This window comes from Peromyscus californicus, unplaced genomic scaffold (assembly GCF_007827085.1).
Source record: "Peromyscus californicus insignis strain IS unplaced genomic scaffold, ASM782708v3 Scaffold_9__1_contigs__length_137607984, whole genome shotgun sequence".
NCBI classification, from domain to species: Eukaryota; Metazoa; Chordata; class Mammalia; order Rodentia; family Cricetidae; genus Peromyscus; species Peromyscus californicus.
The window spans coordinates 6,902,261-6,916,841 of record NW_026294617.1 but is presented as its reverse complement, the minus strand read 5'-3'; the positions used below and the strand labels follow the sequence as shown (position 1 = coordinate 6,916,841).

Sequence of the window (14,581 nt, the reverse complement as noted above, 5' to 3'; positions counted from 1 at the left end):
GGATGGAGATTTCAGTGAGAGAATTGATAGTGTCAGCCGAACGGCATATGGCCACATCCTCAAGGACTGAGGACATATACCATCAGCTCGGTCATTGTAAATAGGCTTTTATCTGCACGTGGCATGTGGCTATTTCCCAAGAAGCATGCATGACTATCAGCATCCTGGGGTGGCCCTCGCATACCTTAGTCAAGTCTGGAAGAAAAAGGCAGGTAAAGGAGGCAGCAGCAGTTATTCCATGAGCTCTTCAAACAAGAAGAATTTGAGCGTGAGTCAAGTCAAGCATGTTGAGAACGTTTATTGCTACCAGTTGAAATTAAAGAAGTATAGAGTATCTTTGGCAAGGGTGTGCTGTGGTGACAGCCTTTGTTACCAGATGCTGTTCACCTCAGCTTCTCAAGACACCTCGGTCAGCCTGCTCCCTAGTGTCTAGTTTTGCTGCACAGTTTGAAGCCTCTTCAGTTTCGTTTTCTGCCTCCGAGCAGTTCTCAGTTTCTTAGTTTTTAGGAAGTTGTCTTCTAGTTGGTACAGAAAGTCTTCAATTCGTCCGACCTAGAAGTAGTAAACAGAAAGAGGTCTTTGCTGGTTTTTTTGGGCATTCTAGTTTGAATGTGAAAGGTCTCCAAAGGATCATGTGTTTGAACCCTGGCTCCCCCGCTAGGTTCTATTGTACAAGGTCGTGGAACTCTTAAGAGGCGGAGCCTCACTGAAGGAGGTGCATCCCTGAGGGTGAGCTTTGAGGCTCGGCTGCCTGCTGCTCTCTGCTTCCTGACTTAGACACAGTGTGATCAGATGCCTCCTGCTCCGGCAGCCATCCCTTCCCTGTCATGGCAGACTCCATCGCTTCTGAAACCATGTGCCAAACTAGAACCCTCCTCCCTTAAACGACTTCTTTTGAGGTGTTTGGCTACAATAATGATAAAAGTAACCAACATAGAGCCTTGGAAACCTATGAAAAAAATGAATTTAAAATTCGTCACAACCACAGGCCCCGTTCAAGCACAATGAGTGGAGACAGCGTTGGTAGACAGAAGGGAAACAGGTTTCTATTTCCGGTTCCCTTGCTTTACTCTGCAGGCATGCAGACGCTGGCTTTTCTGCTCAACCCGTACAGTGGGGTTGGAGAGGCATATCACTTCCACGTTCTTTCTGGCAGCCATTGAATAAAGGGATTTCAAAAGACTGCATGGTGAAAATGTAACCTTAGCAGTTTTCTCCAGCGCTTTATAAAACCAAGAGAAAAAATGAATCTGCTCTCTCAAAGTTGGTAAGCCTAGCATTTCTATAAAGGACCCTGGCCAACACTGGAGAAAACTGGATATTCCACATAGTCTTGGCAGGAGCCATTGCTCTCTGAAATTAAAGGAGAAATTTGAAAGTACATTTTATTTTAAAAAAAAAAGTCACACTCTGGGACTAAGGTGAAACAATGACACATTGACATACAGAATAATAATTCTTGAGAAAAGAAAAACTATTAGCCCCTTTCAAAGAAAATCTGCAATTATCCAGTGGTAGCTGGCTAGATATATTTTATAATGTTTGTCTGAAAAACTAGAGGATAAAAATTTTCGTATATGCCGAATTGGGCTTTCATGAAAGTTGGTAGATACAATTCATACTTAGCCTTGCCTCGCTAGATCTGCACATTGTCTTAGTCCAACATCACTCACTACAGAGCCCATGGTCATTAACTTAGCTCAGAGCGGGGGCACTTACTATTCAAGGTACCATCTACTTAAGATAAAAGCACTTAGAACTTCAATTTTCCAATTTTGAGTCCTGCTCTTAAACCATCTGATTTATCATTCAGGGCTATATCCAAAAGATAATTCGGATTGTCAAAGTGAGAGTAATAAATGGCTGCACTCATCTGCGTGTTAGGCTAAGGACACATCACTCCAGGTGATATAAACTTCGGCTGGGTTCCTTAGGAAAACAGATAACTTATTTATGCAAAGCAACTCTTTCCGAGAACCTTTTTGAAGTTACATCAGGTAAATGTCTCCAAAAGCACATTGTCATTTATGACGTCTTGTCCCTGCAGGAATCATCAAAATAGCCTGGAGTCAAGCCACTGTTTTATGTATTCCATGTATTTTACCCTATCCAATTTTCAGGCAACTAGTGAGTAAAAACAAAGTGAAAAACAACAGCCACAAACCAGAAAAGTCATTATGTACAATCACACAAACACAATGGCTGACACTTCATTTCTTTGGTAGTTGAGTTGGTGACTCCTCCCTGTCATTTGAGCTGACAATGCACCCTTGTGGACTCTTGACAATTACAGTGTTCCCAACTGGCTCAAATACAATTTGAAATGACAATTATACCTCAACAAAAACAAGCCTTCTCCAACAAGAAAAAAAAATCATGCAAAAGTGACTGCTGCTTTCATTTTTGTTTTTGGCAATAGTTTTAATAAGAGCAGTGTTGACCAAATGGGTTCCCATTCATTAAAAAAAAAAAAAAAAAAAGACAGCGATGTCTGAGTGTGTTTGCACAAGCCAGTAATCCCAGCCTGTGGGAGTCTGAGCCAGGAGGATTTTAAGTTGAAGGCTAGCCTGGGCTGCAAAGGAGATCCTGTCTTACGGAGGAGAGAAAAAAAAAAAGGAAAACAAAAGAAAAATGCAAGCCAGGTCAGCGTGGTAGAGAATGGGAGACTGGAGCCAAGTGGTTTAGCTTCAGCACTGATGTGGTATGCTCCTGGCCCATCCAGCCTGTCACGTGTTGCTCTTTCTGTCAATCTCACATTGACATGCAATGATCCCTTTGAAATAAGTCTGGCTGTGTCTGTCTTGGTTAAAATACTTGAAATGGATTCCATGTGGCCCACACCCATCCCAGTGGACCTGTTCCATTGCTCTCTGCCAGTCCATCTGCTTCAGCCATGTGACACATCTCTCAGTCACCCTAGATACCAGGTGCCTCTGCACCCTTGGCCCTCCTGGGGCTCTGCCTCCTGTGGGACCCATTTCCTTTGCACTTCTGGGCAAACGCCAACGCCTCTGTGGGGTCCTCCTCTCCCGGTCAGCCAAGCTGTGCCTCAGTAATGTATTCCTGCAGCCATTCATCCATCTCTGCATATTACATGCTGTTTTTAAAACAGTTTTAGATTCATCTCATGTATATGAATGCTTTGCTTGCATGTACATACGTGCACCATGTGTGTGTCTGGTGCTGTAAGAGGCCAGAGAGGGCACTGGATCCCTTGGAGTTGGCCTTACAGGTGGCGGTGAGCCACCATGTGGGTAATGAGACTCAAACCCTGATCCTCTCTCTGCAAGAGCAGTAAGTGCTCTTAACTCATAAGCTCTTAACTCATCTCTCTGGCCCCAGTGTTACAAGTTTTATTCAATAGCTTATGATAACTTACATAATATCCGTTTTGTGAAACTAAATCCCATATAGTCCTTATTTTCAAAACCTAGGATATGACGGATCCCCAGTAATCCTTCACTTTCTAGTAAGGGAGTCGAGGAGATTCAGAAATCAGTGTTTTTTCCCACACTCCTACTGATACAGGTGTTCAGCATAACAGGAGGTTTTCTCTGCCCTTGTAGGATAAACAGACACCATGTCCACTGCCCATCACCCCGTCACCATTGTCTAGTGTCCAGGCTGTCATGGTGAACTTCGCATGTTTGTTCAGCCCCGTGACGACTCAGCAGGCTTGGCTTGTCCTGTCCTTGCTCTGTGTGCTCTCTGGGCCTCAGGTCTTACCGATGTTTTGCATTATAAGCAGGGCATCCCAGATAATTCCAAGGCCACACCCAGTCATGAAATTCCCTGACTTGGACTCAGATGAGATCTGGGTGGTCTGGTCCTAAGGACGCGCGCGCGCATACACACACACACACACACACACACACACACACACACACACACACACTTTCAGAGGTGGGGCTATTCCCTTAGATTACACTGTTATACCAATGACACAGTAGTCAGTAAAGTAAATCAATTTGTGCTTCTGTACTTACTGAAGGACAGGAGAGCTGCAGAGTATTTTAGTAAAGTTGGGTCTTTATTTTCCTTTTTTAAGTGGAAAAAAAAAAGAAAAATGAAGAGAAACTAAATTCACATAACTAAGAACAGATTGCAAATGACAGAAATTTCTATAAAGCCCTTAGGGAAATGAAACACAAAGAATACACAAGGAAGTGACAAAGAGGGAAAACGCTTGTTTGGAGGCATGGGTTTTTTAGTCTCTCTTTTTGGTACATCATCTATTTGCTTAGCAGTGTCAGGCTGCTTGGCCACTCTGAGTCCAATATTGCCATTTGCAAAATGGGCAGGTGACATTTCCTTATGTCCACGTGTGTCAATGCTGACTTGGCGCTGCAGTGACGTGGGTGACGGACTGATGGTGATTGCAGAGAGTTCTGGATGTCTGATGACTGTGGGGACCTGAAGTTCTCAGGGGGAGGGTGGGCTCTGTTCTACTCTGGGGATGGTGGTTATCAGTTATATCAGAGTTGATAAATTGTCATTAGGTAGGGTTTTGTTTTGTTTTATTTTGTTTTGAGATAGGTTTTCTTGTGGTCCAGGAAGACCTCAAACTTATCATGTAGCCATCACATCTGACACTTGGTTTACATGGTGCTGAGGATCTAACCTAGGGCTTCCTGTATACTAAGCAAGCACTCTACCAACTGATCTACATCCCTTGCCCTCTTAAGACCTTGTAATTCATATCTAAATACTATTGTTACGAGTTTCAACATAAATTAATATAGATTGTGTTTCTCTTGAACTTTGTTAAAATCTTAACTTCTAGTATTTCAAATACTTAGTTTTAATTTTTATTTATTCATTAACAATTTAATAGATGTGTACAATTGATCCTGATCCTATGCTCCCTAAACTGTCCCCTCTTCCTCTCCCAGATGCTCCCTCTGACACTTATCCTCATCACCTTCATGTCCTCTCTCTCTCTCTCTTTTTTGATAGTTTGAGTAAGAATGGCCTCCATAGGCTTATATATTTGAATGCTTAGAGAGTAATGCATCAGAGAGCGGCCCTATTTGAGAAGGATTAGAAGGTGTGGCCTTCTTGGAGTAGATGTAGTCTTGTTGGAGGAAGTGTGTTATTAGGGGTTGGCTTTGAGGTTTCAAAAGGCCAAGGCAGGTTCAGTGTTTCTCTCTCTTTCTACCTATGGATCAGGATGTACCTCTCAGCTACTGCTCCAGTGCGTAGCTGCATTCTGCCATTCTTCCTGCTATGAAGATAACAGACCAAACCTCTGAAACTATAAGCAAGCCCCAATTAAATGCTTGCTTTTATAAGAGTTGTCTTGGTCATGGTGTCTCTCCACAGCAAGAGAAGAGTGATTAAGACAGAAGTTGGTACCAGGGACTGGGGTTTTGCTGTGACAGATCTGACCATGCTGTGTTTTTGGAGGACTATGGAAGACTTTGTGATCTTGGACTAGAAAAGCAGATGGGTACTTTAAGTGGGGATTAATGGACTATCTTAGTAGGAGTATGGAAGACAGTGCCGGGGACAATTTGAACTGTGGCAGCCTAGATCAAGATGTTGCAGAGGGGAAGAATAATAGAGTGGCCTAGAGATCATTCTTGTGATATTTTAGCAAAGCATGTGGCTGCGTTTTGCCCTTGTCCTAAAAATCTGCCTGAACCTAAATTGAAGACTTTTGTATAAATGACATCGGCAGAGGAGAGTTCAAGACAGCCTAGTATTGACTGTGTCACATGGCTATTAGTGGCCACTCTTATGCAAATCTAATGAAAAAGAGCAAGCTGAGGAATGAAAAATACAAAATGTACAGTTTGAGGGGAAAAGGAGCACCAGAAAAATGTAATATTGGAGTCAAGTTCAGTGTTCAAGGAGATAAAGAGTTTAAAGAAAAGCCTGATGCTAAATAGAATAAAGGGAGTGGTGACCTCAGAGCAAGACCCACCCAGCTAAGCTTCCAACTGTGAAAAGGAATTACAGGAAAGCTTAAGCAGTGAAGAAAACCATCAAAAAGAGAAAGCTGATGCAAATGTATTTGAAAGAGGGGCCAGGAACTTGGCAGCTTCAGCTTTGTGGAGAAGGGGTTGTAGAATTTCCCTCTGTGGCTAGGGGAAGCCACTGTAGCCAGAAGTGTGTCAGAGGTGTCCCTGTATGGAGGCCTAGAGAGGCCATTGTATAAAGTTGTGAAGGTGAAACCCAGATTTAATTGGAGACTCCAAGGTGTTGGAGATGCCAGAATTGGGGTTGCCTGCCAAGGAAGGCTGCAGACAGTGTCTGGAAACAGAGAGGGGGTGTGTGTTGCAGTCAGCAAAGCTGAAAGGAGTTGGAGATCTGAAGGGTGCTTTGACATCAGACATGGAGATGCAGAGTTTAGCGTTTGCCCTGCTGGTTTTTGGTCTTGTTTTTGTCCAATACTTCTCATTATGCTCCTTTTTCTCCCTTTTAAAATGGTAACATATGTTCTGGGACATTATATGTTGGAAGTATGTGATCTGCTTTTTGATTTTGATTTTATAGGGGGTTACAGTTAAGAGATGGCTATGAGTCTCAGAGAGCCTTTGAATTTTGGACTTTTAAATAGTGTTGAGATTGTGATTTAGACCATAAGATTTTTGAAGTTGGACTAAATGCATTTTGCATTATAATATGGCTATAAACCTGTAGGGGTCAGAAGTGGAATGTAGTGGGTTGAATAAGAATGGCCCACATAGGCTCATATATTTAAATGCTTAGTCATTGGTGAGTGGCACTACTCAAGAAAGATTAGGAGGTGTGGCCTTGTTGGGTTAGATGTGGTCTTGTTGGAGGAAGTGTGTCACTGGGGGTGGGCTTTGGAGTTTCCAAAGCCTATGCCAGGCCCAGGATCTCTCTATTCCTGTTGCCTGTGGATCCAGATGTAAAAATTTCAGCTACTTCTCCAGTACAAAGTCTGCCTGCATGCTGCCATGCTCCCCGCCATGATGATAATGGATTAGACCTCTGAAACTGTAAACAAGCCCCAATTAAATGCTTTCTATTGTAAGAGTTGCCTTAGTCATGGTGTCTCTTCACAGCAACAAAACCCCAACTAAGACACTCATCAAGTCAAAGTCGTACAGCCTGCTGGAATGTTGACTGGTTTCGTTGGCTGGATCTTGTGTAGATCTTTTGCAGGTAACCATTGCTGCTGTTGAATTCATGAGTGCGGTAGTCATGGTGTGTCCAGAAGACAGAATTTCACAGCACTATTCCCATTCTCCTGCTCATCCATTCTTTCTGTCCCCTCTTCTGTGAAGCTCCCTGAAACTCGAGACAGTTGATACAGCTTTGTTCCATTTGTGGTTAAACACTCAATGGTGATTTATTCTTCTTTTTGAATCAGAGATCTCTTACACTGGTAATCAAATCAGACTGGGGTCATTCTAATCCAAAGTGACCAGTACCCTTTTGAAAGGAAGAGCTTTGGAGATGGCACTCAGGGAGGAAGTCAAGTGACAATGAGAGTACAGACTGGGTGTTGTTCCTGCAAGCCAAGACCCCATAATGGCAACCGGAAGTCCCAGAAGCCAGGGGAGAAATGCAACAGAAGCAGACTCTCTTCATGGCACTCAGGAGGAACTGGCCTTGTGTGTGCTTCCTTTTCAGACTCTTAGACTCCAGAACTGGGCATTTACTCCTTCCATCTAAGCTACTCAGTTTGTGGCATTAGGCCTCGCAAGTGAATTTAGTCGATTAACTAACCCACAAAGAGAAAGAGAGCTCAAATTAGTTACAGCTTTGTCCTCAAGCATGGCTTTGATCCTCTTAGTTCACTTTCCGTAGTTTTGAAGAATCCTCATTTGGTTGGATCCCCCTGCACAGGCGTAGTCAACAGCTTGGGAAACGGGGTGGCCGGCAAATAGTGGCAGTGTGAACTCTCTCTCAGGCCTAGAGAGATGGCTCAGCAGTCAAGAGCGCTTGGTGTTTTTCAGAGAACTGGAGTCCATTTGGCAGTACCAGGTCAGGCATCTCACAAGGGCCTCAAACTCCAGCTTCAGGGCATCTGATGTCCTCTTCTGGTCTCTGCTAGCACCTTGCACTTGTGTGCACATAATCATATGTATACAGAAATACACAATTGAAAAACAACATAGATCTTTTTGAAAAAAAGAAGTCTATCTCAAACACAAATGAGTGGTTACATTATCCAAATAAAGAAGAAGCTGAGTTTGGGGCTTCCTGTTAGGTCTCAGGTCGTCTGGGTCAAAGGACTAGATATGTCTAAATGGGTTTGCTTGCAGATGGTTATGACTCAGGAACTGGTGGGTGAAAGGAATAAAAAAAAAAGGAAAGAAAGGAAAGGAAGGAAGGAAAGAAGAAAGGAAGAAAGAAGAAAGGACTATAAAAGATTTTGCCTTTAGGAGAAAAAGAATAAGTAACCAGAGTCAAACTCTCCAGGAATAAATATCAGAAGCACGCGACTATAGCGTTGGTTACAGAATGCGAATGTGTTCTCAGTGATTAGCAGTTTGGGCCAAAAATTCTCTCAGCAAAACAGATATTTCACTCCACCACAGTGGATTTGATTACATGAGTTCCTTTGCTCTGTTCCAGCTTAATTTCCAGACCAAATGCTTTTAAATATTTATCACCCTTAATGGTTTGAATTTTAATTCTTATTAGAATTACAATTATTTTCAAACATGCTTGAAATTAATTTCTAAAATAAGCTCAGTTTCTGAAACACCATTGTTCCTGCAGTTGCTCTACCTTTTGGCTAGTATTCAGTCAGATCCTCATGCTTCTCTTCTTACTTAGTGGATTTGTTGTATTATACAACATGTGAATCTCAGGTACCTAGTCCAGAAATGTTAGCAAACACACACACACAAAAAAACTCCATGCCAAAATACATACCAACTGATTGAAAATGCCCACTATGACAATATTTTTTATCTAGTATAGAGTTAAAAAAATCTTATTATTGAATGTTGCTATCACTTTGTCCAAAGATACATGCTGTGGCTTGAACATGGGCATCTCCTGAACATTCTCCACTGAAAACCTTCTTGAGGTCATAGTAAGGAAGGTGGTGGCCGGAGGCTGGAGAGATGGCTTGGTGGTTAAGAGCACTTACTGCTCTTGCAGAAGACTGGAGTTTGGTTCCTAGCACTCACACCAGGTTGTCTTACAACCTTTTGTAACTCCAGCTCCAAAGGATCTGGCACTCTCTTTTGGCCTCCGTGAGTACCTGCATGTATATGCACATACCTCCCCATGTACATAATTAAAAATAAAGCTTAAAAACATAAAGAAGATGGGGCTTTGGGAAAATGATTGGATCATAGAAGCAGGGCCCTCCTGATTCACTGCTCTTAAAAACAAAGCCCAAAGGAGCTTGCTTGTCCCGTCTTTCACGTGAATCTCCCCCTGCTCCCCGCCATAGTCACATAGTCACACATACCGACACACACAGACACACACAGTCTCACACATAGACATACAGTCACACACACAGACACACACAGTCATGCACACAGAGACACACAGACACAGTCACACACAGACATACACAGTCACACAAACACATACATAGACACACACACACATACAACACACAAACAAATTTCTGTCGTATGCTGTTCAGACTATGGTATTTTCCTATAATAACTAAACAGACTAAAAGTCCATCATGATTTTTTAAAATAATTCATCTTTTAGAGTTTAAGTGCAAAATTTCTTTGAAGATTGAATATATTTTATCATTACTGTTATTAGTTTTGAACTTTGAACAGAGTCTTACCATGTAGCCCTGGCTGACCTCAAACTTGCTATGTAAACTGAGTCAGTCTTGACCTTGCAGCATCTTTATGCCTCTGCCTTCTGAGTGCCAGGACTACAGGCATGCACCACAGAGCTGAACGTGTGCTATCAAACTTTTCATTTTAAGATAATGGAGATTTGCATTCACTGGTAAGCAGCAGCACAGGAAGAAGCTGTGTTCTTTTGTTCCCAGGTCTCACAAGGGTAATTAACATCCTGAACTACAGAGGAACACAATAGTCAGTGTATTGACATTGATACACACAAGCAAGACACAGATTTTGCATGTGTTTGAATAGCCGCCCATTTTTCTCTCTCTGTTCCCTTCTTTAACCTGTCAACTACTAATCAGTTCTGTCATTTAGAAGATTATCTAATGGATCCATTATCTCATTCTATTCTCTTTGGGAGGTTTATTCTGACAAACACATCTGTTTGTTTCTTCTTACTGATGGGCATGATCAAATGGTCTAGATAAATAGTTGGGTGAGTCATTTACCCTATGAATGACGATTAGATCATTTAAATGTTGGGGCTACTATGAATTAAGTTGGCATGAATGTTTCACACCTGGTTTTGTGTAACTGTAAGTCTTCATTTCTCTGGGATAGATGCCCAGGAGAGTAATTAACAGGTCATATGGTAGCTGCATATTTATTTTATCATAGTAAAATATATTAATTATGCAAAATAATGGATTTATCACTGTTTTTATACATGCATAAAATATATGTTGATTGTATTTACCCCCACTCTTCCTCTTCATCCCTTCTCCGTTCAGCGCATTATTTTTTTTTAATGAAATGGTCATATTCTAGTCTAACTTGCTACACCATTTTTCCTTCCCATTAGCAAAGCTCATCTGATCCAATTCCTTACATCTTCACCAGGATTAAATGTTGTCAATATTTTTATTTAAGCCATTTTGACAAGTATGTAGTGACTTCTTGAGGTTTTGTTTTTCAGGCTATCACATGCTGCTGACCTTCATTTTCTTTACAGGTGAATTTTGAGAATTTTTATGTACTTAAAAATTAGGTAATTTATTTTTGAGTCAATGTCTCACTATAGGCCAAGCTGGCCTTGAACTCACAATCCTTCTGCCTCAGCCTTCTGAGAGTTGTGATTATAGGCATGTGCCACCATTCCCAGTTTATATATATATGTGTGTGTGTGTGTGTGTGTGTGTGTGTGTGTGTGTGTGTGTATGTGATTATACACAGATATGTTTAGATATGTGGTTTTAAAACCACATTTTTCTCACTTTAAATTTGTCTTTTCATTTATTTAAGAAACCATTCATAGGGAAAATAAAAAGTTTTTAATTTTCATGAAGTTTAATTTGTTGATTAGATTGTAACTGTAGCTTGGTATCAAGTTAAGGAGATTTTTACACAGATCAAGATCCAGAAGATTTTCACTATTTGTTTTACCTAAGAATTGTATAGCTTCACATTTACATTGAAGTATATTGCCCATTTTAAGTTAATGCTCGCAGTAGTGATGATGTTATGGTTCTCTCTCTCCCCATGGCTGTTTACATGCTCCCACTCCATTTGCTGAAAATATTATATTTTGTTCATTGAATTAACTTTGCACTTTTATAACAGCAGCTGAAATATTTTTTAATTGCAAAGAATGATATCTCTTTATTCCTTTAAAAAGACTTGCTTCATTATTTATGAATTCATGTGTGTGTGTCTGTGTGACATGTGCACTAATGTGCAGGTGGCCCTATAGGCCAGAGGGTATCAGATCCCCTGGAGCTGGAGTTATAAGTTGTGGTGGTGTTGGGGATGTCTTTCTGTATGCTGTGAATGTGTGCTGCTCTGATTTGGTTGATAAATAAAATGCTGATTGGCCAGTAGACAAGCAGGACGTATAGGCGGGATAATCAGAGAGGAGAATTCTGGGAACAGGAAGGCTGAGAGAGGAGTTGCCAGCCAGACACAGAGGAGCAAGATGTGAAAGTACCGGTAAGCCACAAGCCACGTGGCAACTTATAGATTAATAGAAATGGGTTAATTTAAGATATAAGAATTAGATAGCAAAAAGCCTGCCACAGCCATACAGTTTATAAGTAATAAAAGTCTCTATGAGTTTACTTGGGTCTGAGCGGCTGCAGATGCTGGGTGAACACAGGAAAACTTCAACTACATGGTGGTTTGAAAGAAAATGGCCCCCAAAAGGAGTGGCACTATTAGGAGATATGGCCTTGTTGGACTTCCTCCAACAAGGCCATATCTCCTAATAGTGCCACTGTGGGGATGGGCTTGGAGGTCTCTTTTGCTCAGGATACTGCCCAGTGAGCCAGTCAACTTCCTGTTGCCTGCAAGATGCAGCACCTTCAGCTCCAGCACCATGTCTGCCAGCATGTTGCCATGCTCCCATGATGATGATAATGGACTGAACCTCTGAAACTGTAAGCCACCCCAATTAAATGTTCTCTTTATAAGACTTGCCATAGTCATGGTGTCTCCTCACATCAATAAAAACCCTAACCCAGACACAGGTGGTCTTGAACCACCTGATGTGTATGCTGGGAACCAAACTTCCTCGGGTCCTCTTGAGGAGCAGCCAGTGCTCTTAACTGCGGAGCCATGTCTCCAACTTCTCCTCATTTATTCTCTAGCAAGATTTGTTTCTGCTATCTTTGTCTAGAAAATTCTTACATGTGTCATTAAACGTTTTGCTGAAATTTTAACAGAAATTATATTACCATGTGTATCAGTGTCCAAAGGCCAATGGGAACACTACATTACTGCATCTCTCTCCACTCACTTAGATCTTTGGTTCCTTTCATTGTTATTTTGTAGTTTTTAAGGTATTATACTAAATCTACACAGTGATGGGTTTCATTATGAAATTTTCATACTGCTTTGTAGATTTTGGTGAGTAAGTCTTGTACATGTTTTGTTAGAGTCACTGAAAACATCTACTTTGAGCAATTGTTAATGGTCCATCTCTACCCGATTACTGCTGGTGTAAATGCAGATGAGCTGTGTTTATGGATCTTCTCTTACAACATTGCTGAATTTACATTATTTTCAAAAGTGTATGTGTGTGACATGCTATGGGATTGTCTATGCAGACAATCATGTCATTTATAAATAGGGACAGTTTTCTTTCTTCCTTTTTGCCTGCATACTCTCTCTTTCTCATCTTACTGCAGTGGCTAGCATTTCCAGCTCCGTGTTGGGTAAGGGTGCTAAGTACTGACATCTTTGCCTTGCTCCTGATCTAAGAGGAAAGCATTAAGTTTTTCATTTTGAAGTGTACCGTTACCTGTGAAATTTTTGCATGTTTTCTTTAACAATTCAGTGAAACAACTTCTATTTCTAATTTTCTGAATATTATTTCATGGGTGGCATCTAATTTGACCTCTTTTGCATTAGTTAATATGATCATGTGATTTTCTTTTTTTTTGTATGTGTGTGTGTGGCACATGTGTGTAATGTGCAAGCATATGTGTACACATGTATGTGAAAGCCCAAGATTTATGTAGGAAATGGTCTTCAGTTGACCTTCCATCTTATTGAAACTCAGAGCTCCAGGATATGGCTCCACCTTCCCAAGCTAGCATATTACAGGCAAGCTGCTATGTCTACCCAGAATTTACATGGGTTCTGGGGATCCAAAGTCCAGTTCTCATGCTTGGGGGACTCATGGGTAACCAACAAGCCATCTCCCCCATAAAAAGTGTGATTTTCTTTTTGTAGCTCGTTAATATGACAAATCACAGTGATTTTTCAAATATCCAGTCACCTTTGCCTCTGCGAAGTAAAATATCATTTAGTTAATATGGTATTTTTATATTTTTCCCAATTTTATTTGCTAATAACTGAAGTGCTTCTTCTGGACTCACAAGGGAGACCGGTTTTCAGGTGTGAAAAATACCTGAACAGCTTGTGTCTGGTTTGGTGTTAGAATAAGTCTAGGTTTGTAACAAAAACTGGCAAATGGCTACTTCTTTTGTCTCTGAAGAGAAAAAGTTACTATAGAATTGGTGTTAATTCTTTTAAATATAGCTATTACAGCTGTTCACTGAAACCAGAGAAGCCTAATGGTTTTGTTTTAGGGAGTTTGTCCTTATAAGGTCATTTGGACTATATTAGGCAAGGTACGGTAAATTCTAGGTTTTTTAGAATTGGTACATTTCATCTGCATATATATGTACTTGGAGTAGTTCCCTATTATTTTTCTAATGTTTGCTATAGTTATAGTGATATCTCATTTTATTTTTGTTGGTGACTTGTGTCTTGTTTTTCTTGGCTAGTTTTTCAAAGTGATTAAAATTTTTTATTAACAAAATGTACATTTATTAAGTGCAATTACCGTGTCCATTCAATTGCTACTCAGTGGGGTAGATATTGGAACCTCATGTCTTAGATGGTTGAACGACTTCTCCAAGGTTAGACGGGGAGGGCTCAGGCTTAGGCTTTATCCTTCCTGTCCCAGACACCACCAATCCCTCACTATGTGTTCTTTAAAAGGGACAATCGGAGATTAAATTCTTCAACCCCTACTGCTTGCTCATGTGTCATCCTTTTCTCTCTCTCTCTCTCTTTCATTTTTTGATCATGGAAGAGTTTTTGTTGCTTGACAGACATTAGCCATTTCCAGGGTGTGTAGTTTCTTATAACTAGGTGAAGTACATCGAACACGTAGAGATTTACAATGTGCTTCAAAGAAACAAGAGTCTGGGCTAGCAGCAGCTGCTCTCAGGGATGACCCACGTGCACTGCCGCCACCTCCTTCTCCTCCACAGGGTTAATGAGGGCACTGGCCAGAATTCAGCTCAGGTGGCAAAGGCATTTGA

At 41.1% G+C, this 14,581-nt stretch overlaps 1 protein-coding gene across 1 annotated transcript in view; it reads right to left on the bottom strand.

Annotated features, from left to right (window-relative positions):
- Nucleotides 1–429: 429 nt before the first annotated feature.
- Nucleotides 430–14,581, bottom strand: part of Spata16 (spermatogenesis associated 16) — a 236,033-nt gene continuing 221,881 nt past the window's right edge. The window contains exon 10 of the mRNA XM_052731771.1: nucleotides 430–552. Coding sequence (XP_052587731.1) covers nucleotides 430–552 — 123 coding nt within the window. The remainder of the gene's footprint in view (nucleotides 553–14,581) is intronic.